The sequence below is a fragment of the Rutilus rutilus genome, assembly GCF_951802725.1.
Source record: "Rutilus rutilus genome assembly, chromosome: 23".
NCBI classification, from domain to species: domain Eukaryota; kingdom Metazoa; phylum Chordata; class Actinopteri; order Cypriniformes; family Leuciscidae; genus Rutilus; species Rutilus rutilus.
In genome coordinates this window covers 24,494,095-24,519,023 of record NC_140233.1, presented here as the reverse complement: position 1 = coordinate 24,519,023, position 24,929 = coordinate 24,494,095, and the positions used below count along the sequence as shown (strand labels likewise).

Sequence of the window (24,929 nt, the reverse complement as noted above, 5' to 3'; positions counted from 1 at the left end):
TACATATTGGTATATACAAAGCATATTTTGATAGCTCGAATAGCTTGGTATATGAATCGAATATCACTTAATGAAATAAAGTTATATGTTGTAAAATATACAGCTCCAAAATGCCATCCCATTATACCTGAAAGATTGTCACAATAGTTTTACAATGAATTTCAGGCAATAGCTGCTGTTTTAATTACTGTAACTTTAATGGGATATTTTACAGTGCATGGCTGTAATTGTCAAATGTGTAGAGTACATATGTTGCTGGGACTCTGTGAGTTATTTTTTGTTATTTAGTATCTGTTGTCTTGTTTTCCTGTGCTTTGTTTCTGTTTTCTTAGTGTCCAGGTTTCTAACGGAGTTTGTTTCCTTGGTTACAGATTGGGCTCACCTGTTTCTTGTTTAGTTGATTACTATCCTGTGTTTTTATATGCATGTTTTATGCTTGGTTGTTTCAATTAGGAGTTTATTTTATATAGTCTTGCTTCGATTCTGTCATGTCTGTTTATGGTCATGTTTCTTGTCAAGCCAATCCAAGTGTTCATAGTTTATTGGTTCATGTTTATTTGGAATAAAGCTGCACATGGGTTCTTAGCTTCTTGCCTCTGTTGGATTCCCCATATCTTCTCTCCTTCACATCCATGAACAATGCTTTACAATAATAACAAGTGTGATAAATAGTGTTTAAGAATGTTTAAATAAAATTGGCCTACCTTGCTACATGATTAATGACAGGGGAGAAGTATGTTGGTCCATAGAGACGAACAAACTTCAGACTCTGATAATACGCTTCTAGAACGCCCTCGATACCGCTGCAATACGGGTTATCTGGGTTCCCATTCTGTAAGTACACATATACATATGTATACATATGCACAAGTTTATAATACTAGCATCCCAGTGAAGGATGTATACATAAATGTACAAATGTATGCCAAGTGAGTACATATGAGCTTTGTGAAAAAGTTTGCTTAATTATATTAAATGTGCACTTGTAGAATACCTCAAATCCATTAAGTATATTTTTAATGTAAACTTGCATATAAAATAATATTAATGAAATAATGTGTACTTAAGGAGTACACTTTCATGACTGTATAATTTCAAATAAATGTTTGCTTACACTTCATTTTAAGGTGTCCTTGTTACAGCATAATTATACATTTACAGAGCATTAAATAACTAACTGTATGGTACCACTTTATTTTGAGAGTCCACTTTAGATATTTTACTAACAATAAGTAACTTGCACTGGCCCGAGCGTGTTTTTGATGGTGCTGATCCACTACCTCCACTGATTTTACCTCCCCTCCCCATTTAAAAAAAAAAAGAAGGTCCGGCCTATTAGGGTTTAATTGAGTCTCAATCTCCATGAGAGGTCAGGGCGCAGTTCAGATACAGGGTCAGTTATGGAACAGGGTTACTCCTCCTGGGGTTAAATTAAGCCCCAATCCCCTGTAAGGGATAGGTTTAGTGTTTGATTCCAGCGCACATCCCTGGGTTGTGTCCCTTAAGTTTAGGTTAAGCTCCAATCCCCTGTAAAGGGTATGTTTTAGGATTCAGTATATATTCAGGTATATGACTTGAAATGGCGAAAACAATTGCTACCCATATAATCTCCCAAATAAGTCTCCATTTGGGAGAGAAATATATATATATATATATATATATTATTTTTTTTTTAAATAAAACATAAAACATCCAAATGCACCTTGAGTCCAAGACAAATTTACCCTTAAGGATAATAAAGTGTACTTAATTTCATTTTTAGTAGAATATCTAAAGTGGACTATTGAAATATCGAAAGTGTTACCAAAAACTTACTATAGGGTCAGGATTAGAGTTTGGTTTAGAGTTAGTTGCATGTAGTTATGCATCATTTATAGTTATTACTATTGTAACTACATGTAACGTGTAACAAGGACACTGTAGCATTAAGTGTTACCAAAGTTAGTAAAGTACATTTTAAATCATTACATTTTAATAATCTTTTGTCATGCTTTAAAGAATGTGTATGTGTTGACTGACATTTTTCAATTGTAGTGTGTTACTCAATATTACATTTACAGTTATTATATTTTAAATGTACTAAATTGCATTACCATAAAAGCTTATCAGTATATTCGGCAGTACACTTTACACAAATTTTTTAAAGACAATACTTTTAAAAGGTATGCTAAAATGCACTTCTTTTTCACAAGGGTAGAACATCTTTTAAAATACTAATTTTAATAATATCCAGCAGATAACACAACTTGGAGATAATAATCAGCAAGGTCTACAATGAGCAAACATTATTACAGTAAAATGACAACATCAAGACTTAGCCATCAAAAGTTTGATCTGGGCATGTGAGCTCACATCGCAGAAGCTTCCTGCTGTAAGAAGCACGTTTAAAGAGCGCTATTCATTCAAGTAAAGCTTTAATGCTCTGCTGAGTGCATATGGAGTCTCCTGTGCTCAGCCCTGAGGAAAAGTGTGTGTGTTTTAGCTGTGTGTGGGCAGCTGCAGCCGCGGGCAGTGCATCTGTTTGGTCCAATAAGGAGGATCTGTGTCTCACTGTATATGGGGTTATGTGATAGATTCTCTGTGACGGTTTCGTGGGTGTGTAACGGGGAAAAAAATCAAAAAAGAAAATAAAAGAAAATAAATTCTGTCCTCTTTAGAAATCTGAGACAGCTGTGGGCAATCTCCATTTGCTAATGTCTATCAATCCTTTTCAATCTTCTTTATAAACTGTCTCATCCATATTTATCAGTTAGTCACCCCTCAAGAGCCCTTATTTGGATACCAGTGGTGTGGTTGTCTAGAGTGTGTGTGTGAAATCAAAATTTGAGCTTTTTAACTCTCGGTTCATGTTTGTTAGCTCATCTGTATGCTTATGTACTCCAAACAGTTGACAAAATTAACATTTAATAGATGATCGCATTTAAAATTGACAGTCTCTTTACGGCTAATATTCATACTTTAATTCCTTACCTAATCATCAATTGATTAGAAAGAAAATTATTTTTGCACTTTATTGTGCTTGTCGGAGGTACAATAACTGAAAAGACAGAGCTAACTGCCTATACGTCCTAAGCAATATGAAATAGGTCAACACAGGAAAAAAAGTTGCACTTAGTCATTAAGTGCGGGCTCTAAGGGTACTGCTGGAGAATAGGTTCAGAAGTGGATCTGAAAGAGCTGTAGATGGAGAAGTACAGCAATACCAGGTAGCCCAGCTAGATGTGTATAGTCTATGGTTGGTGTTTGACAGGGACCTGGGTAGGTGCCATACCCTACTAAAAGCACACCGATGGTGCAAGCCCTGCCATAGCCCACTGCTTCTCACTGTATCTTCTTTGGGCCCAAGCATTGTAGATTTGAAATCTCTCCACACTACAGCTGGGTTTGTAAAGTAAATGAGACGCCTAAAATGTTCAGCACTTTAGGGGGCCCTCAAAAAACAGACAAAATGTGTTTATATGTGCAGTGAAATGCTGACAATGATTTGCCTCATTATAATTGCTCTTAAAACAGATTTAAAGTTTTTGATGTGTCCAGTTTTGATGTGAACGCATAAAAAGCCACACATGGGACACATGCACATGCATTAATAAGTTGACAAAATGGTGCTAAAAGCATTTACATACAAAGCATAGCTATGGGTAATGGGTAAATTGATTTGATTTTTATTTTTTTTTATAACTTTTTTCTTACCCCAATATAAAAACACCATTTAGAACATTTCAGTATTTACAGCTAAAGGGTATGACAATGTTAATGTACTTGTTCTTAGTGGACTAGACCTGCTACGCACACTGTAACTGCAGCTATCACTGTTCCTTTTCTTATTGTTGCTGCAGAGAAAGTACAGGGGCTGCTACTGCCAAGACATACAGAGACATGCTGCTGTAAGCATGTTGGACACATTGCTGCTACTGCATATATAGACATACATAATATCCTCCACAGCAGAGGAACTCTGATAGCACGCCGCAGGAACGCTTACAGCAAACACTGAACCAGACTATTTCAATGTTGAGTAAGGAAGCTCACTAACTATAGATACAGCAGAGGCCGATCAGTAAGTGCCGTGTAGTACGATGAGATTGCAAGCAGATAACATGTAAAGCAAGATTGGGCAGGTAATACTCTCACTAACAAATAGACACCTGAGACACTCAGACAAAAAACATGCGTACATTGGAGAACAAATAAAATGCAAGCAAGTACTTTCTTAATAATCTTAATAATAGATTGAAAAATAATTGTCCCTACCAGGGGAAATTCATGAGACACGTGGCCATCGGGTGGCAGTTTTGCACCAAACCCTAGTGCAGGGAACAGCTTATCACTGTCATAGTCCTGAATAATCTCCCCCACAGCTCTGAGTGCCAGTGCATACGCATTCAGATGATACGGGCTCATGTAGTGTAGAGAGGTAGGCTGGGAAGGGTTGCCTGTGATAAACAGAGCAAAAAATACATGAATCAAAGTATTTAAATATCAATGTAAACTGGAATGTGAGAATTCATGCTGTACCAGTAATGATTTAGAATTTTGGGTAATTCTAATATAACAGTGCCATATTTGTAACTTGTGTACCCATGATGATCTACACACAGTATTTGATCATTTGATGTCCCCCTGCAGTTCACTTTCGAGTGGAACTCGACGCCGCATAATAGCGTTGATGCCGGTGTATGAAACACGTGTCTACACACAGCAATTCCTGATTGGCTGATTGTGATAATGTAGCGATGTAACGTAGTATAGCACAGATAAGTAAATACCATAATCAGATGCCTGAACAATGCGTTGTCTACTCCTTTGTCTTCAGAAGCCACATGTTTGAGCACGTGTTTGCTGTTTGTGTGTGCACTGTACTGTCTTTAGCCCAGGAGTTATACTCAAAATGTCAGGTCTAAGATTTAGGACAGTGTCCACACTTTATAACGGGGGACTTGCATGGGTGCTTCAGACAAGGACCGTATGCTGTATGTGTGTCTGACTCTAAAGAGTTGGATGCAGACAGACAGGAGGATGCTTTGGCAGAGCAGTCCTCTCAGTCTGTCGCGTTCGAAGAACTGCTTGAGGTTGTGCCTCGGGCCATGGCCAAATTAAATCTAGATTGATCTGATGAGGTGTTGAGGTTTTGGAGGAATCCGAACTCGGTGCGAGTGCATAATCAGGCCACCTCAACATACTCCACAGTGAACAGTATGTGCAAGCATGGGTAAGAGGCAATGCCGACGGTGTAAAATGCACTTTCGGGTTGTCTCTCCACCTCAAGCCCATCGCCAGCGAGGAAACCCCAGCGAGGCATACACAGCAGCACATTAGGCTGGCGTTTTTCTGCACACCATGGAGGTCTTGAAGGGTGATCTGCTTAAAGAGTTGGATTATGGTGAGGGATTATCCACGGGGGTGGGTGGTGAAAGAGCTACGCAGGGCAACAGATCTCACCCATTGGTCGTTAAGTGGCTGTTATGGTCGTAAAGGAGTGGCATCAGTGGCTCAACCTCAAGGGGAAAAAAGAAAGAAACAAGGCTTTCCTTCTGGATGCCCCAATTTCTTAATCGGCGACGCAGTCAACACCATTATCGACAGGTACCAGGAGGCCAAGAAACAATTGCCGGTATTCAGAGAACTGATCCCACTCTGAATCCAGGAGCCAGCTCCATCCACCAGCCACTCCAGGCCAGGGCCCAGTGGTAGGAGAGAAGAACAAAAGGCCAGTGTGGTGGCCAGTGTTCCCCCCCATAATAGACAAGGGGACAGAGAAATGCTCACAGGCACAGCCATCCAGGGGGAGACAGGATCTTAGATGCTATCTCCTCTAGGGCGGCTAAGAAGAAGCCCTGAAAACCACGGGCCCTGGCCTCCGAGGGGTGACCCACCCCCCAACCCAGAGACAGGGTTTGCGTCCAATCTTAGATCTAAGGGGCCTGAACCGTATTCTTTAGACATACAGGTTCAAGATGCTGACCCTTCAAGCTAATCGTGTCACAAATCCAGTTTGAGGACTGGTTTGTGACAACAGATCTAAATGACGCCTACTATCGAGATTCTGCAAGAACACAGGACATTTCAAAGGTTCGCATTAAAGGGCGAAGCGTACCAATATCAAGTTCAGCCTAGCCTTATCCCCACTCACATTTATCATGTGCATGCATGCTGATCTGGCTCCTTTGCAACTCCAGGGCATCTGTGTACTAAATTACATAGACGATTAGCGGATATTAGCTCAATCAAAGAAATTGGTGGCATTGAGATGTTGTGCTCGCACACATGAAGTTGGGGCTGAAATTGAACTCCAAGAAGAGTGTACTTTCTCAAGGTCAGAGATCCACTTTTCTGGGGGTGGTATGGGATTCTACCACGATGCAGACACATCTGTCTCCTGCATGTGTAGAATCGATCCTAACTGCTTTGAAAGATATCAGGATAGGCGAGGAGCTTTGAGTCTTACAGGTTCAGAGACTGTTAGAGGTCTCATGGCGGCAGCGGCCAATGTCATTTCACTACGCTTACTGCACATGAGACCGTTCCAACTCAAAAGCAAAGGTTTTCATCCTTTGAATCATCCCTCCAGGGTCGTAAGGATCACACGCCACAAGCTATGTGCTCTATGAGTTTGGAAGGAGCCCTGGTTCCTCAACAAGGGCCAGGCTCTTGGAGCATGTTGTCATCGCAAATCTTTGATGATGGACACCTCCCTCACTGGCTGGGCCGTGGTTCTCGTGTTCAGGTTCTGGTGCCTGGTTTCAGGCAGGCGCCGCAGATCCTGCTCTGGGGAGAGTAAAAGTGCTTATCTCTGAAGGTAGTTGACATTCCGGGGCATGCAAACTTGTTATCTGGTCAAGGCAGGGGCTGATACCCAGAGAATGGCAACTCAATCCTCAAGTGCTGGAGTCCATATGGCAGAGGTATGGTGAAGCTGAAGTGGAACTGTTCGCCTCAGAGGAGATGACCCACTGTCTCCTCTGGTACGCCCTCACACCTCCAGCTCTTCTGAGGCTGGATGCCATGGTACAGACATGGGCTGAGACTGTGTCTGCACGCCTTTCCTTCGACAGCTCTGGTGCCGGGGGTTCTAGTAAGGGTTTGCCAGGACCAAGTCCACCTTCTCCTAGTGGCTCTGTTCTGAACGGCCCAAGTATGGTTCTTGGTCCTAATATCGCTACTAGAGGGCATTCCATGGGAAAGTCTCAAGTGCAGGGGACGATCTTCCACCCCAAGCTGGAGAGCTGGAAATCTGGAAACTCCTGCTTAGACTTTGCTCCAGGTGATGTCAGAGATATACTGCATCCTAGACCTGACTTAATTCCAAAAGTTCATTCTATGGCTGGTCAGCCAGTGGTCTTGCAGGCTTCCTTGCCTCTGGCTCATGAGATACAAAAGCAAGAAAGTCTGCACCTGTTATATCCGGTCCATGCTCTGAGGATCTATGTCCACCCCTCATGCCAGTGGTGTAAATACTCTCAGCTTCTGGTCTGCTTTGGTGGCCATGGGAATGCGTCACCAAGTAGTGTATCTAGCAAAGGTTCACTGACGCAATCTCTCTCTCCTACAAGGCATGCAATATGGCTTCGCCTCTAAGGGTTAGGGGCCACTCCACTAGGAGTGATCCAAAGCTCTTGCCAGGGGTGCATCCTTACAAGACGTCTGTGCTGCACCAGAATGGTCCTCTCCGCACACATTCATTAGGTTTTATAGTCTGGATGCAGATTTAGCCCCAGGGTCTCAAGTCCTTATGGGTTGATCTGGATTCAGCCTGCGCTCAACAACTGTCTGTGCACATATACAGTCTTTTTTGGCAGGCACTATCCCACGGTATGGCGGCATTGGGTATTGAAGTTCCCATAGCGTCAACGCCATGATGCTGCATTGAGTCCCACTCGAAGGGGAACATCTCAGGTCACATATGTAACCAGGTTCCCTGAGTGAAGAACGAGACGCCGTGTCATTTTGCCACTCCCTGGTTCAGACAATTAGAACCTGACGACGTACTGTTCAGGTATCTATTTATGGTTTCGGTAATGTTGTTCTCATGGCGTCAACAACATGACACGGCATCTCGTTCCCCTCTCAGGGAACTGGGTTACATGTGTAACCTGAGACATTTCTTTTCAACCTTGTTATGCAGTGAAATTTCCCCTTAAAAAAAAAAAATTCTATCTTCCATTTTCTTAAGAGTGTATTTTGACCACTTACAACAAAGGGTATTTAGCAGTAATTCATTATGTGTACCATTAAGTTAGCTCTTTTAAGCTGAATAGTTCAACATTATGGGTAAATAATCTCTGATATTTTTGGTTTTACCGCACAAAGCAAGAATATTGACTGTAAATAATGAAGTACGATTAAATGATATTTGCTAGCCATTCTAACACTGTAATATTCAACTACAAACATTTTGAATGCAATAGGGTGAGTATATTCAAACATGTTTTGAAAAAGAAATGTGACTGGTTATTAAATGTGACTTGTTATTAAAAATATTCAGGTAACAGACTCAGGATATTGCTTTTAGTTTAACATCTGCTGTGTCCTAGAGTTTTACATAGTCAGAACAATGAGAAAATGTGATTTTGGGCTTGAGACATTCTCTACAGTCTCTTGTTTTTTATGTGTTTAATTTTAACTTTTAAATACTTGAGTATAATTAAATGTGGATCGTATCTCACTTTTATTCAAGGGGTGGCTTTTAATTGAGATTTTTTTTTTGACAGTATCTGTACAAATTCTGTGTACTTTTAACACAACTGTTAGATTTTTAAAGGTTACAAATTTATAACTGGTACTTTGGTCTAGGGTGGGAAAATAATGATCTCTTGAAAGTTCAGCAGTAATAAAGTTTTCATTTTTAGAAGTACAAATAAATAAATAAATAAATAAATACATAAATATAAAAATGTACATACACACAGATAAAAATAAGCCATTATCATAACATGTACATGATGTTTTCTTTATTTGAAATGCAATTTTTCAGTTATGTAAACTCACCGTTTGACGCAGTAAAATCAATCGCCACCGTGAAATTAATTTGAGTGCTGCAAGTGAACAGAGCAAAAACACTAGAGTGAGCACATATGTATCATAACATAAAATATATGATGCTTATCAAAGCATAATAAAGCTCCTCAGTGAAATCTCCAGTGAGCTGACTGTGTGAAACTATGTCTCAACTCAATTTAATCTGTGGGCAGAAATGAAGGAAATTATTCCCTGAGATCATCTCTTTGTTTATCTAATATTGTCTCTGCCGCTTCCTGGTTTTTTCTGTCTGTTCAACAGAATGCATATACAGCGATATTCGCAAAGTGTCTGTAAGAATTTTCCACAGTAGTCTTTTTGCAGATCCTTTGAATTATTCTGCCGATATTTCCAGTGTTTGCTCAACTGCTTGAAGGCCAGGTCATGTGCCTGGGGTCTCTGTGTCTCTCAGAATAGAGCGGTCTATTTATAGCTCAGTTTATTACGGCATCATAATGCAGTGCACTCCCTGTGAATGTGTGTGTGTGTGTGTGTGACGTGGAGAAAGGAGAGGGGAAGGAAGAGGGAATTATTAATGGATGGTGAGGCACAGCAATGTGTTTCCAGTCTCAGTAGATGAGCTTGAGTATGTTCGTACCATACAACTGTATGCATGGAATACCCGGATGACGTCACATTTGCTAAATATGTGAGATGCAGAATTCCACAAAATATCTAGAACGACGTATCTATTCATTCTATAACTAGATGCCACTTTTCAAATTAAATCTCTTTTGATTTACTCATTGGAGTAAAAAGGACATGCATACTACTGTTTAAAACGTTTATTTTTGCATAGTATACACAAAAAAAAAAAAAAAAAAAAACGTATTTCTATATATATTAACTGTATTTTACTGTAAAAATATATATAATTAACAGTAAAATATGCATTATGGAAGCTTGTTTTCACCACAGAATAAAATCTTCCAAATGCCTATATATTTACATATTATATTTATACCTTTTATATGGTGTAAAATGTATTTATTGATGTACAGGTGCACTCACATACACACACACACACACACACACACACACACACACACACACAAATCCTCACCCTCCTTTGATGTAGTCCAGGAACGTGACCTCAACATCAATGAAGCAGGACAGCAGAGTGACCTGTCGACATGAAAGTTTGGTAACACTTCCTATGTAGAGTCCTAAAGGGCATCATCACACTTTCGATAAGCAATGCATACTTTAATCATAAATGTCATATCAATATTCATGCTCAGGGTGATGATGTAACTCTCTAGAGTCACAGCATCAGAGCAGACCAATGATGAGCTACATCAACATTTATGAATATTTATATGCACGGCTTATGAAGGCATTGTGCATTGCTTATGAAGATATAATGTAGGACCTTCTATAAGAAGTCTTACCAATAAGGATGTTTGTTTGTTAGAACAAACAAGTATTGCTTTCTTTTGTTCTTCACAAGTACTTTTTTTCTTCGATAATTAAACGGGAAGATCTAAAAATGCACTCACGGTTCCTGAGTTCAGATATTTCTTCTTCTTTTTCTTTTTCTTGGGGTTCAGCACCTACAGAAAGGCAGCAAAATCAGACACAGAAAGTTATTGAAATGTTGTTGAATCTCAAAAAATGGTTTAATTGCATATAAAATTTCCTTTCAGTTGGTTTACACAGTTTTAACAAATTAAAAAACTTAATGTGATGCATATTTGTCAGTCATAAAGAAACAGGTAAGACTTCTGCACTGCACAGTTTTTTTTATTAACTAATTGGATCTATTAGATTTGATTAAATTCATTGTGTTTGTGAAATTGTGAAATTCATTGTGAAATCATTTAAATGTATTCAGTTAAAAAGTATGAACATAGCTAAAATATGGCTAGCAGTGGAACAAGCAATTTTCAGTTAGTCAAAATATATGAAGTTGAAACAAATTGGATTCATTGATGATAAATATATAAACTTGGTTATTTTGTATTCAAAACACTTTCAGTTTAAAAGAACTTGTTATAGAAATATTACTCGTTTCTAACTTGTTTCATTTATGTATGACTGGAAAATATGCATCACACTAAGTTTATTAGTTTGTGTTAAAACGGTGTAATCCAAAATAGATGGACATTTGATATACAATACAAATACAAATACATAAATCTTCAATATAGGCCTACTTTTTTTGTTGAGTGTGTATGTATGTGTATGTATTTGTTTTCTTTGTTTTATTGTGTTATATATATATCATTTATTAAGTTTTATTTTTTAACATTTTATTGCTCCAACTAAACTTCATTTTAATAAAAATATTACAAAATATATTTATCTCTGTATCATGTCCAGCATATTCTCACTTTTGCCACAATATGTGAATATAGGCACCGTAAGAACGCATGAATTACATGGAAAAAGAAATGAATCCACTGTGAAGAGTTTCTGGACAGTGATGATGGATAATGATTGTGTGAAAAACTGGATCATCAGAAGCTCTTGGTGGAGATGAACGTTTGAAGACGTTTGCTAGACCTCTCGCTGTTATCCGAGGTTCTTGTGCAGTGGCCGCTTTTGATAAGTGTTCTTGTCATGGGCATGATTTATGCTTCAGTGATGTGGAGGTCATACAAAAGACGAAAAAAGATGAGATTTCAAAGGGATGGGGGTCGAAATGTCACAGTAAGTCCAGAAACAATTTACGCAAGCAAGTAAGCGCAGACACAGTTCTCAAGAGGGCAAACGAGTTACTGTATATCAGTGCATTTAGGGCCAGATTTACTGTGCAATTCCAAAAAAGCGCTGATGGGAGTGTAAAGTTCTGCACATGATCTACTGACGACACACACATTAAAGAACAGACACAGCCGGATCATTTCTACAATGACCAACACAATCTACAAGAGCAGCGAGTGTCTGGTTTTTGAGTGTTAAATAATGGCGCAAACACCAGTACTTGACAAGCACAAACCTTAGTAAAACACCTTGCATGATTCATTTAAGAGGGCTTCTGAAAGGGAAACTCCTACAAATGCATATGCAATAAGACATAAATATTTATAAATAATATAAATAACCCTGTCCTCGACTTTTCAGCACTAATTCTTCACCGCGTGTCTTTAGTAAATCCTGACAGTAGTTTTAACACCAACAGAGTGCTTGCGCTGGTGCAAGCTGTTAGTAAATCTGGACCTTAATATCATATTAAATCAGTACATGTATATATTCAGGTAGCTAACGAAAACATTTCGACAGTTTAAACCAACAGGGTTTGAATTTTAATCAGATTTTCCAATGCAACATTGGAAACAAGTAGCTTCTCTACTTTTAGTTACTTCCTTAAGCCTCAACCACGCACTGAAGTAATGTAAATGTCTGCGTTAAAGTCTTGGATAGTTCAAGAAGACATTTATGCTATTTTAGGCAGGCGGGTGTGAAAAACACATGAGAAAGATGAAAGTGGCTCACCTCCCACACAGTAAACTGAGAGTGGCCTTTGGAGAGCTCCCTGTAGCTGGTGCTGAACTCGCCAATGTAGTCATGACTGAAAACACACACACAGTCTCGTTCAATATCTTGATGCATCTTCTTTCAGTATTTATAGAATGGTTGTTATTGTTCTTACCCTCCATCTCTGTCCCAGTCATACACCTCGATTTTTATTGCTCTGCAAAAAAAGGAAAATAAAGTTCAGTCACTGAATTTCTGTTTCATGCTTGATACTTTTATTAAGCAAGGGTGCATTAAACTGATCTGGCTATAATACAGGTGTGCATTTATTTATTTTAGTTTTCCATCAAAATGTGCAAATTTGAAGAAGTGAAAGAAACCAAAAAGATCCAAATGTGTTTCTGAGTCCTCTCATTCCCACCATGCTGACGCTCACCTGTCATAGTCCCCGTTGCACAGCGCTCTGACTGGGATCTTGAAGGCCTGCCATACAGGGTCCAGTGTGTTCTTCACCACCTCTGTCTTATGACAGATGGTAAATCTGACACACAGAACACGTCAAAGAGGAGGAACCACAACATTGGGGATGAGAAACAGTCCGTGTGAAAAGGGGTCTTAAACGGGTCACTTCACACATGCATAATTTACTGCGAGTCAGAAAGTGTCATAGAAGACCGAGACCAAGTTCAAAGACAAGATATTAAATGAGGCATCAAACATAACCACAATATCAGACTTTAAAAATCGAATGTAGTATTGGAATACTTCTGATATAAGCATGGCTTCATTTGTGCCGGAACAAGCTGGACCTGGAACCTCTGAAATCCAGTTTCATCTCATACACCACTGAAAGATATTTTCATTGAACTGTGTACATTTGTTCAGGAAGATTAACTATAATACTGATAATGTTGTTAATAACTTGCTACATCCATGGGAAATGTATAAAAATGATTAAGAAGTAGAAGAAATGCAAGTACAACGTGTGCCATGCCACGGTTTGGTGATGGCGATGGATTTGACTGCTATTCGCATTTCCAACGGATGATAAGCAACGTATAGAGAATATAGGCCTACATAAACCTCGATGCACCTGTTTACTGAAATGTATGAATGCAAATCACTCTCTTTAAATCTTTGCGTGCAGAGCCGTCTTTTTCAAGTTCTAGCTCGCTTTAGGTGGATCATTTTATTATTTGACAAAAAGAAATGAGCATAAACTGTGATGGAAACACATTTACAGAAGAAACGTATCAGGAATATAAGATGCGCATTAAAAAGTATGTGACTGAATAAAATGTTTCACATTTTGTATGTGCTTTCTAAAGAAAAGGTGAATCATTGCGCATGGAGCCACTACATGACGCGCATTATATCTATATCTATATAAAGTCCATTGTTTCGGAGAGAGTTATTAGTATGGTTGGGCATCGTTTTATTAAATGCTGTGAAGAGACACAGAAAAATGGATGAAATATCTCACATGGCTTAAACAGCGCTATGCCCATACGCTGGCAGCTTCGGTAAATACATGGAAACGCCTGCGCACAAAATGATATGGCCAGAGTTTAAACTTACGAATACTGTACGGATGTCAAGGGTCGTGTTGGAAGAATCGTGTGCCAAGGTCAGACCTTTTGTTGGGCTTAATACATAATGCCATGGTGTTTTACATGCGCATATGTTAACACCACGTCATCAGTATGCGAGTAAACTGCTTCCATCACCTTAATGTGCATCTTAACTAACACAAAACTCAGAGAATCTGCGTCTAGTGCAATATATTTCTATGTTAATTCTGAGAGTTTACTCCCATGTCAACCGTTTTCATTCAGCACTTCAAATGCATATCAAAATAGTTGGATGGAAACCCGACTGTTCAGTTCCCTTTCACTGCCCCACTAACATGCCGGATCTGTTATCTCCCCTAACACATTCTATTGTCTGTATTTTATGAGCTGTGTCTAATGGGAAAATGAGGAGAAAAATGAAAAACTTACGTTCCATCTTCATTGCTACGGTAAAAGACCAGGAAAGGGTCTGACTTTCCAAAGAAATCTTTCTTGTCCAGTTTGTTGCCACAAAACTGCATCAGTACTGACTCCTGGTCAACAAAAAAACACATTAGCAACTAATGGTGGCATACAGCTAATATGTACTGAGAAGATTGAGCAACTTTTCTAAAGACAAAAAACACACACATAAGCACAAACTGCATGAAGAGAAGAGACAAAAAGAGATCAGAAAAGAAGAAATGAGACAAGTTGAAAAAGGAAAAGAAGAAAAGAAGAGAATATGACAAGATGAAAAAAGAGGAGAAAAGAGTTGAGAAGAAATTAGCATGAGAAGAGATAAGAAACAAGACAAGAAGCAATGAGATGAAATAAGAAGAGATGAGACAAATCAAGAAAAGACTCAAAATAGGCAAACAGGACAAACAGCACAGGCAGAGACAAACAGATACTGAAAAAATAGAAAAGAAAAGAAGGCAAAAAGGCTAGATGAGAATAAATGAGACAATGAAAGACATGAAGAGAAGAGAATAAATGAGACAAGAAATAAGGCAAGAGACAAAAAAGACTATAAGAGATGAAACGAGACAGAAAGACATGAGAAACTGCGAAAAGAGGAAACCAAACAAATGAGACAGGAAGAGAAAAGAGAAGATATGAGATGAAAAGAGACGAGAAGAAGACATTCAAAGTCAGATGACGTACCCTGCAATTTCCAAGTTCTTCAGCTTTCACAATAATACTTCCACAGTTCTTCCCAGGAATGCCTCTAAAGTCAGAAGGAAAAATGACAACACTGATCTTGACATCTTCAACTACAGAAGCACCAATACTGAAAACGGTTCAAACCCTACAACGGGACGTCCTTGACACTTAACCTTACAGCTTAACCCAGGAGGACTGATCCTAAAAAACAAAAACCTTGCTTTGAATATTAGTGTCTAATAAAGGAGTAAAATGTATGCTGACTGTGTTGAACGAATGGGTGCGTACAACCCAAGCTGTGTGAACGAGTGAACATTAATAAGAGCTCGTAGCCAGTCTACGGTTATGAATGCATGAATGTGAGCTTCATAAATAAATGAGTGTTTGTAGACAGGCGAATGCATGAGTGTTTTCTGTGCTCTTATATAAGACAAAACTCAAGAAGCCCACGCCGGAATTGGATTTAAATTGTATGGACCCAACGCTTCAACGTCCTGCACAAGTGCCTGACAAAGATGAACGATGAAAGATTTTGAAGATAATTTGATGAGAGAACAAACTTCTCCCTTACTTATGCGTTGCCTTGAGTGCTTGTTTCAATTCCACTAAGTAGTTCTGGGTTATATTACAGAGGTTAGAGAAGCAGATCCACGCTAACTGAAGACATGTCTTTAATCTGCTGTGAATCTACAGATGTCCTCTGAGGCACTCTCCTAAATTAACTTAATGTGCAGCCGGTACCAGGACTTACTTACAATGATATAGAAAGAGAAAGAGAGAGACACAAAGCTACCCGTGTATTGCTCTAAGCCACAAGCTAATCATATTAAGAACCACTTCAAACTACAATCAAGCAACTTTTTTAATGAACCTGATCGCTCATGTATGGCTTCCAGACATTCCCTTTCAGAGGAGACGCATGGCAAATAACATCATCAATAATTATATCGTCTAAGTTACGCCCACTGTGGCAAAAAGACCGAGCGGCAGCATTTCAGTGTGAATCTAAAACGGGAAAGAGCTTTGAGATTGACTGTATAAATAGACTTGACAAGAAATCTGAGGTATATTTTCACAGAAAAGTGGAGTCACATGGATTACTTTAATTATGTCTTTACTGCCTTTCTGGGGCTTGAAAGTGGTAGTTGCGTAGCAGTCAATGGAGGGACAGAAATCTCTCAGATTTCATTGAAAAGATCATTTGTGTTCCGAAAATGAACGTCATTTCTGGGTGAACTAACCCTTTAAAGGTCCCACCTTTCTGAAGTTCTATTTTAGGTTTTGATGTGCTTAAGAATATATATTTGCAGTATAAGTACCAAAAACCATCTCAATATATTTTTACAGCTTCTTTCTCAGGAGCTCTGCCAAGAACAGGCCGATTTTGGCCTGTCTACTTAATATTCATGAGCCTCTCTTCTGATTGGCCTGTTGTTTTCTGAGTGACCCACCATTGGTGGGGGGCGGTGACTGAGTTGTTCTGACATCACATTTATACGGAAGTCACATTTTTATACGGCTGTGTGCATTCGTCTGTGGATCGACTGTTTTGAAGCCTATATGGTAGTTTCATAACCCCTAAAAATTTCAGTTTTGACAATATGGGACCTTTAACATGTATGAATTCAGAGTTGCATGAGTAAACGCTTTTAAATGCATTTACAACTCCACTATACTATATATATAAAGAGGAGTGAATGAGTGAGTGAGTGCAGCTCTGCTTATATAACACTCTCAGATCAACATCACTTTATATTACCGCCCGATGTGTCGCCAAACAGCACACACACACACATACACACAATCCAAACACACATTATATACGGGGAAACATAAACATACTTCATGGTAGTTTGCATACGGGCAGTTGACAAATGGACTTGGACATTAACGTCAAGATTTTAATGTTAATGTAATTTTTTTATATATATTTGTATATGGGAAAGTGTATTTTAGATGCGAGTTTTGCCTTCACATGTTCATTTTCAAAAAATGTACACTCTCTGTAGTCTCTCAATTCATTTGAGTCCATGAAAATGTATTTTGTATGTAATTTGAAATGTGCTGTTTAGATTTTGATACTTATTCTGCTATTTTGACACAGTCAGTTCCAGACAAATAAGCAAAGCTTATTTAACGCTCATTAATGCTGAAAATCTCTCTTTTGTGGGGGCGTCACACCGCAGGACTGATTAAATGAACACAGAAGTAAATCCACATACGCATTACAAGTTTGATGATAAACAGAGCGATTCCAAGAGGATCCTCCTTATTAACCGGGGAACAACTCTCTTCTCAAAGCATTCAAGCTACAATCCTAAAACATTTTAAAGGATCCCCAAGAAAATTCAGTAGTAAATTCAGCAAATTTGTAATATGATTCTATATAATGGAGCTCCGTTCTAAAAACGTCCTCACATAATCGAAAAGCAACTGATGTGCAATGGTTTTAGGTTAATATGTAAATTCAGAGCGAGCCATTTTTGAAAACAGATTCAGATTAGATTTTTTTTGTTTTTTTGCAGTTTAGCTAGGAGACACAATATGCAGAAACGATTAATATGAAAATGTCCTTCTTTGAGGATGGTAAAATAAACTGAGATAGCAGTGTTAGGTGTGAATTGAAATCATATTTGAACATGTTGTGTTTCAGAGAAGTGTGAAGCTCAAATGCAGGACTTACATGAGGGGTCTTTCCATACGACTTCCCAGAGATCCCACCATCTCTCCCAGAGTACAGTACATCTGGCCCAGGAAGTCCTGCAAACACACACACACACACACACACACACACACACACACACACAGTAGGAATGGGAGCTAAATTATAATTTCATGATTTTGGGCCGTTTGAGTCCAAGGTGCCTGATATCTCAGTACACAAATCAACATGAAATCAAAATGGACCCTTATTTATCATGAAAAATAAGCTATTATAATAATTCTTACTCTTACTTTATAATATTATAAAGCATTAGTTGCATTAGTAGAAAAGGAAAGTTGTTTCAGGGGCAGAATTTTGATGATTTAAAAAAATATATATAATATGGACAAATGAATCATTCACAATAAGATCAGGAATGTGTATTAATAAGCTCCACTCAGAAATATGTCGCAGAAATATGAAAGTCACATGGGTTGTGAACTTGTTATGCCTGTAAGCTGGTATTTGACCAACATTCTCTCTATACAAATTTCCCATGCGGACATTTTAAAATGAATATTTTATATTCAATGTATTCAATCCTAAATAGACATAAATAAAGTCTTTACTTTTTGTTTGCATTTTTTAGTTAACATCATAAGTTTAGGCAAATTTCAATAACTATACAATATTTTGACGCAAAGCAAATTACACCACTATATATTTTTACATTATACTTTTTTAATGTGTGTGTGTGTGTGTGTGTGTGTGTGTGTGTGTGTGTGTGTGTGTGTGTGTGTGTGTGTGTGTGTGTGTGTGTGTGTGTGTGTGTGTGTGTGTGAAAACTGAAAGTGCTGGCACAGGAGTACATAAGTAAGGCATTTTAGATTGAATAAAAGTAAATGAAAAAATGCAAAGAAAAAAAATACGGAGACAGTTTTAATTTGACTAATGTGGGGACTAATAAAGAAAAAGAATAAATATGTATCCATAATAATCAACACCTGTGACATAAAAGTGCCTAAAAAACAAGTATATGGATGAAAATATGATCTTATTTTAGATTATCTCATGACAGGCTGCATGTGGGAAATGTTGTGGCAGAAAGGTTTTGCAGATGGAAATGCAGGACAGAAAAAGCAGACATTCTCCTGAGAGAGCTGAGAGAGAGCATCTCTGAACATCAATCCCACAGGTGCACTCTGGGATATTGTGTGACCTGTGGTTCTGGCCCCAGAAAATGCTTGAATAAATCACGATAAAACCCCCATGATGAGGGTCAAACAAGCTGTCTATAGGGCCACACACATAATCGTAACCCAAGAAGAAAATATAACAAGTTTTATAACACCCAACACACAAACAAACACAATTTTACATTTCCAAGAAAACACTTACATGTTTGGACAGGTTTTCACTCTTTGAGTCAAGGTCATACCTAGAAAACAAGGAAAACTCAGTGAATAACACTGAATGAAACACTTGTAGAGATTAAATGTGTCATGTCTGTGGCACCCAACAGATGGAAGTCCTAAAATCCAGAAATGAGTTAGCATCTTTTTTTGGTTAAATGCCTTAAATAAGGTCTGTGTTTAACACAATTTCAAAATATTTTCATGTTTTTTCTACAACATAAAATACATCAGTAATATCCCACTTGATTGTATGTGTCTTGAAGGCGGTTGGCTTGAGAAACCTGTCAGGGACATTACACGTCATCGGCCGAACAGGTCAACTCATCTGCTTTATACTTTTCGGTTGTATTATACTCATGCAAACTATTCTAACTCACATTTTCCAACTCGTAGTTCAGCCTGGTGAGGACACACAACAGGAACGAGCGCATTTGACAATGGAATGCGAGGAAACTTAAGTTGATGAGTTGATTTATGATGAGTTGATATCGCGTTTTAATATGCTCTCGTTCATAGAGATTTTTAGATGGATACCGAAGCATTTGTAGGTCGGGTAGAATCTGCGACCTCTGACCCAGTTTGTTTGCTGGTTTGCTGGCTTCCATGCCTGCAATACGCTGTGTTTCCCGCCAGCTGGCAACCTGTGGTGGCCAAATACTATTGGGTAAATTGGCAAACAAAACAAAAACGGACATTCTGACACCGAACGCACATTTCAAAGTAAAATAACTGGCTGTAGAAGTGTTTTTCAGAGAAACGAGTATGTGAACTCAGAATATTTCCTAAATATCTGCAAACCTATTATGGTATTTTTATGCTTTACTACTGTCAAAAACTTACATTCAGCACCTTTAACTTCTGGCAGTTGTATGTATGACCATAACGGCTAGTTTTCTGGAAATATAAATAAAAACACTGTAATTTTTAAATAACTAAACACTGTGTTGTCAAAGTTGATATTGTGCCTATAAATGATCATATACTTGCATGTGTCATTATATTATTAACATTTTTCCAAGTTTGACCAGCGAATGTGTGTTTTTTTTCTGTCAGAACGGTTGCATCTGAGGCAGTAAGTGCATTGCATTACGCTTTCATGAACTTACAGATTATAAAGTTTACTGTAGCTATATGGGCGCTCCATGTCTCATGTTATTAAATATGAAGTGCTATGCACAGGCTACTTAAGACAAAAGCTAGACTAAGACACACTTCTCCGCTGTGTTTCATACAGTGTTTCATGAGGAAAGAAAACGCTGTACTTATTAAAAGAACCAGTTGTTTATTTACCTTTACATTGCAAACAAGCAGAGACGGTGCAACTCCAAACTGCGTGCGGCACTTCTTTCACGACAGAGACGGGGCGGAGATGAGGTTTGATTGACAGATCCAATGGAGTTACGAGATTTAGTCACAAGCTCTTTTTAATGTTTCATTCGTTATACTTGCAAACCCCACAGACTGATGTAGACACAGACAGCCTTCTCATATAAAACCATTAAACAATGGAATCAACTCCCAGATAGTTTGAAATTATCTGTGGATCTGAATAATTTCTCTCGAAACTTAAAAAATGACATCATCGATAACCAGCTGTGTCAGCATCAGCTTATTTAAAGTCTACAAATGTAATATTGAAGTAAATGGTTTTGACTATGTTGTATATATTTTAGGATGTTATGGTTTTTTGATTTGTTTTTTTATTTATTTAATGTTTTAATATTGTGCACCTGCCCGGGGACTACAGATGGAAGATAGCTTTTGCTAATTCTGGTACAAAACATCTTTTCGAAAGATTAATGTATTTTGTACATTGTCCCTGACAAATAAACTAATAAAATAAAATAAATAACATAGAGGGTGACCAATAGTAATGCATTAATCCGGCCCTGTCTGCAATAAACCAAAGCCAATGGGAAAATCCTATTGTATTTTTTGTTGAGGGAACCAGGCTGCTGCTAGCTGGCCTACAAAAATATGTCATCCCTGCAGCATTATATTGCAAAAATAACTAGATTATTATTTTTTTCAGAAGAAAACTGGTCCATAGAAATGTCATCACCTCAGATATAGATAATATGGGTGACTCCAACACACTCTCATGGCAATTCAATGCTTTGTCAAATTGGTGGAGAATTTGCACCAATCTCATTAGTATTCATTCCAAAAACTACACACTTTACCTTTAAGTCATGTTTTTTACTGGTTGTTTTCTGTATGACACTGCTTCTGTTTTCTCGTGACATTCTGAATGAACACGAGCCCGTTGTTCACCGGCAGCTTAAATGAAGCCTCAGTGGGTGGCAAGCCTACATGTTTGAGGAAAAATCTGTCATGTTGGGATACATGTTATTTTCCTCTCAGCATGAATCTGCACTCTTGGCTGTCTCTCTCTTTGTCTGTCTGTCTTATTCTTCCTCCCGCTGTGCTAAATGAGCAGCGTCAGCACATAGGAGAGACTACTGAGATCGAGACATGCTTTTACCTGACCAAAACATTCATGTTGAAATCTCCAGTCTCCTGCCATGTCAGTATACTACATGTTTTACTTTAGCTGTGCTGTGATGTTGTATGTGTGCTAACTTTATGTCAAGAATCTACCAGTCTGCAGGAGTATCGTTTTTGGCTTGTGATGGCTATTGCTATGGGTATCATCAATGCCAAGTACACTGAATGATTTGTCACCAACAAGTGTATTAAACAAGTGCGTAGTTTGGCATGTTTTGGCGTCGGAATAGGAACAGCTCGCGCAAATCTTGGAGCGTGCTGGTTAACACACGCACGATACGGTGATTTGCACGCCACGAATGCACAATAAACCAGACTCCAGTCATATTGCGCTGATATTTGGTCCATTCAGTTTGGATGGGAACTTATAAAGCGCGTATACAAGTTCTGAAATCGCAATGTATATAATTAATTAAAAGCATGACAATGTTTCCATTAACCATGGTATAAGGGGGGGGGGGGGGGGGGGGGGGTGTGTGTGCCTGTGAAGGCCTCATCGACACAACAGCCATCGGCACTGATCCTCAACAAACTCGTCTCCATACCGGCGTGAAGACTCCGACCTCCAACCCGATGGAACTGGATAATATTCTGAATGTTCTGATCCAATCTGACTTCTGACCTGTAATGCTGCCTGAATCATAATCATACACTGTTCGCTCGCTGGCCAGAGGAGAACTGGCCCCCGACTGTGCCTGGGTTCTCCCAAGGTTTTTTTCTCCATTCTGTCACCTGATGGAGTTTTGGTTCCTTGCCACTGTTGCCTTGGCTTTTGGCTTGCTTAGTTGGGGACATTTAATATTTAATATATCTGCAATACTTAAGGTGGACGATGACGCAATTTTCCTCTAGAAACAAACTTTGTTGTATATATATATGAGAGAGAGAGAGAGAGAGAGAGAGAGAGAGAGTAAACACATGGGCGACACTGGTGGGGCCAAGGAGGCCCCCCATATTTATGCCACAAGCAAGAAAGACTCAATGTCCAGAGAGTCAAAGCTAGTCCACAGTCTAATCATTGGCAACCTCTAAGTTAATCTTGACTGTGCCGATGAACACCGCATCATGTAAAAAGACATTTTTCTTTCTAGCGCTGACAGAAAAAATACATGAGAAACACCATGAGACAGGAGAGACTCTCGGACATTGCAGTAGACTATATTGAACGGGCCATTCGTGTGGATTTGGATAAAACAGTTAATTGCTTTGATGCCATGCCTGGTGTACATCATTTAGCCCTTTACAGGCACGCAGGGCCTAATAAATTATTATTATTATTATTATTAGCCTACTTTTATTATTAAATTAATATTACATTTCATTTGCCCCACAATAATTGTATAGGGCATCACCGCATAACCGCCACTCTGCAAGGATAATAAAAGAGTAATTCGATTAGCATGTTCTTCATTTCAAATACAACTTGTTTAACACAAAATACTTCTCTTCTAATTTTGGGCCACAAGAGAAATATCATAAAAATAAATTAGATTCATCTCTCATCACCTCTAAGAGTATATGCGCCGTTAATGCAGTGTTAGATGCCAAAAGCTCGGTCAGTTTTTACTTTCTGTAGTGAATAATTGCCTGGGGTTTGAGATTTCTTTGCCAGCATAACTCTAGCGCAGAGTTTGCACATTGCTTGTGTGATATCCACTGGCTCGCCTTCATGGTTTGAAATGGAAATATTTTCAATATTGTGACACGGCATTTCCCTTTTGAGGGAACTCGCGCTGCATCATAGTATTGACACTTTGGAAACGCCTCTGTGTGATTGTGTCTGAAGCATGTATGTGAAATCAGTCCAATGGCGAAACTGGACGTCACGGGCATGTGACGCCACAACAAGGAAGCATGAAAGCACATCCGGAATGCCTCGGCAAGCGCTCTGTGCTGAAAACTGTCAGTCTTATTTAGTATTGTCTATCCCGATATTGTAACAGGATCACTAGACAAGTTATAATGGCCCTGCCCTTGCTTTATTATGGGTGGGGATACACACAATTTGTGTGTTGTTTGTTTGGGAGCCTAGCACTTCTATCCCCGGCAAATGAGGAGATGGTAGAGGTATAACTCGAGCCGTGTCAAAGCTGAACATCGATTGGCCAGCCGAGAAACAGGGCGCTCGTCCAAGAAGCAAGCCGGACGAGCCTTTTCTGTCCCCAAAATCGTTACCCCCACCCCGGGGCCTTCCTTTCTTTCCCGACCTCCATAAGGTCATGGAATAAACCGTATTCGTCCCATCTCTTCAGCCTTCAGGTCCACGTGTATTCTGATATCAGGGGTTTAAAAGAGTAAGGGGCGATGCCCAATGTAAAACAGATGCTCGCAAGCTATCTGTCCCCTAGCACGTCACCGTACCTGAAGGCCCCGGCGCTACCCACCAAGCCACTCAGAAAGCATATATGGCAGCAGGTCAGCCCACCATGTCAATTCTACAGGCATACCAGGTCGACCTGCTGAGAGACCTTGAAGAAGTCGAGGGAACGGGGCCCGATGCAGTCAAAGAGTTGCATTGGGCCAAGGATTTATCTCTCTAGGCCACCAAGGAGACGGCCAGAGCCATTAGCTGATCTATGGTTGCCCTGGTGGCCGCAGAGAGGCATCTCTGGCTTAACTTGTCGGATATTAAAAAGAAGGACAAAGCCTTTCTTTTTGACACTCAGCTTTTTCCTCCTGGGCTCTTCGGAGATGCTATGAAAATGGTCATCGAGAGGTTTCAGGACCTCGAGATTTCAGAGCTCTAGGGCTCCCTCCCCCCTCAGATAGCATGGGGCCCGAAGCCACCTAAGCAGAGGATCTGAGGACCGTCCTCCTTTCGCATCCAAGCAGTCATTAAGCAAGTGGATAGTCGAGACTATCTCTGTTGCCTATGAGGTTTCTGGTCAGCCTTCACCTTTGGTGACCAGTCACCTTCAACTATATGTACCGTGTGTGTGTGTGTGTGTGTGTAGTTGGTCAGTCATGTAATCATCCCCCTGTCCTGATATTATCATATTCTGGAAGTGACATTTTAATGGATATGTCACATCCATCAGTGTTTGAGTGTGTGTACACCTGACAGTTTTACACCTGGTCCCTTCTCTGAGATCTGGGGCTCTATATGTGTGTATATATATACAAACAAACGTCACTGCTGTTCTATTCAGCCTGTAAATCATGTATTATGTGCATCATGTGTCTCTTGATGATTTGTAAAGGTAATGT

At 39.2% G+C, this 24,929-nt stretch overlaps 1 protein-coding gene across 1 annotated transcript in view; it reads right to left on the bottom strand.

Annotated features, from left to right (window-relative positions):
• Positions 1-24,929, bottom strand: part of cpne8 (copine VIII) — a 52,979-nt gene that overhangs the window by 9,244 nt on the left and 18,806 nt on the right. The window contains exons 5-16 of the mRNA XM_084397043.1: positions 19,198-19,237; positions 17,839-17,915; positions 15,156-15,219; positions 14,439-14,542; positions 12,875-12,979; positions 12,614-12,655; positions 12,457-12,532; positions 10,518-10,571; positions 10,082-10,143; positions 8,989-9,035; positions 4,255-4,436; positions 705-832 (exon numbers count right to left, since the gene is read on the bottom strand). Of these exons, the coding sequence (XP_084253169.1) occupies positions 705-832; positions 4,255-4,436; positions 8,989-9,035; positions 10,082-10,143; positions 10,518-10,571; positions 12,457-12,532; positions 12,614-12,655; positions 12,875-12,979; positions 14,439-14,542; positions 15,156-15,219; positions 17,839-17,915; positions 19,198-19,237 (981 nt within the window). The remainder of the gene's footprint in view (positions 1-704; positions 833-4,254; positions 4,437-8,988; positions 9,036-10,081; positions 10,144-10,517; positions 10,572-12,456; positions 12,533-12,613; positions 12,656-12,874; positions 12,980-14,438; positions 14,543-15,155; positions 15,220-17,838; positions 17,916-19,197; positions 19,238-24,929) is intronic.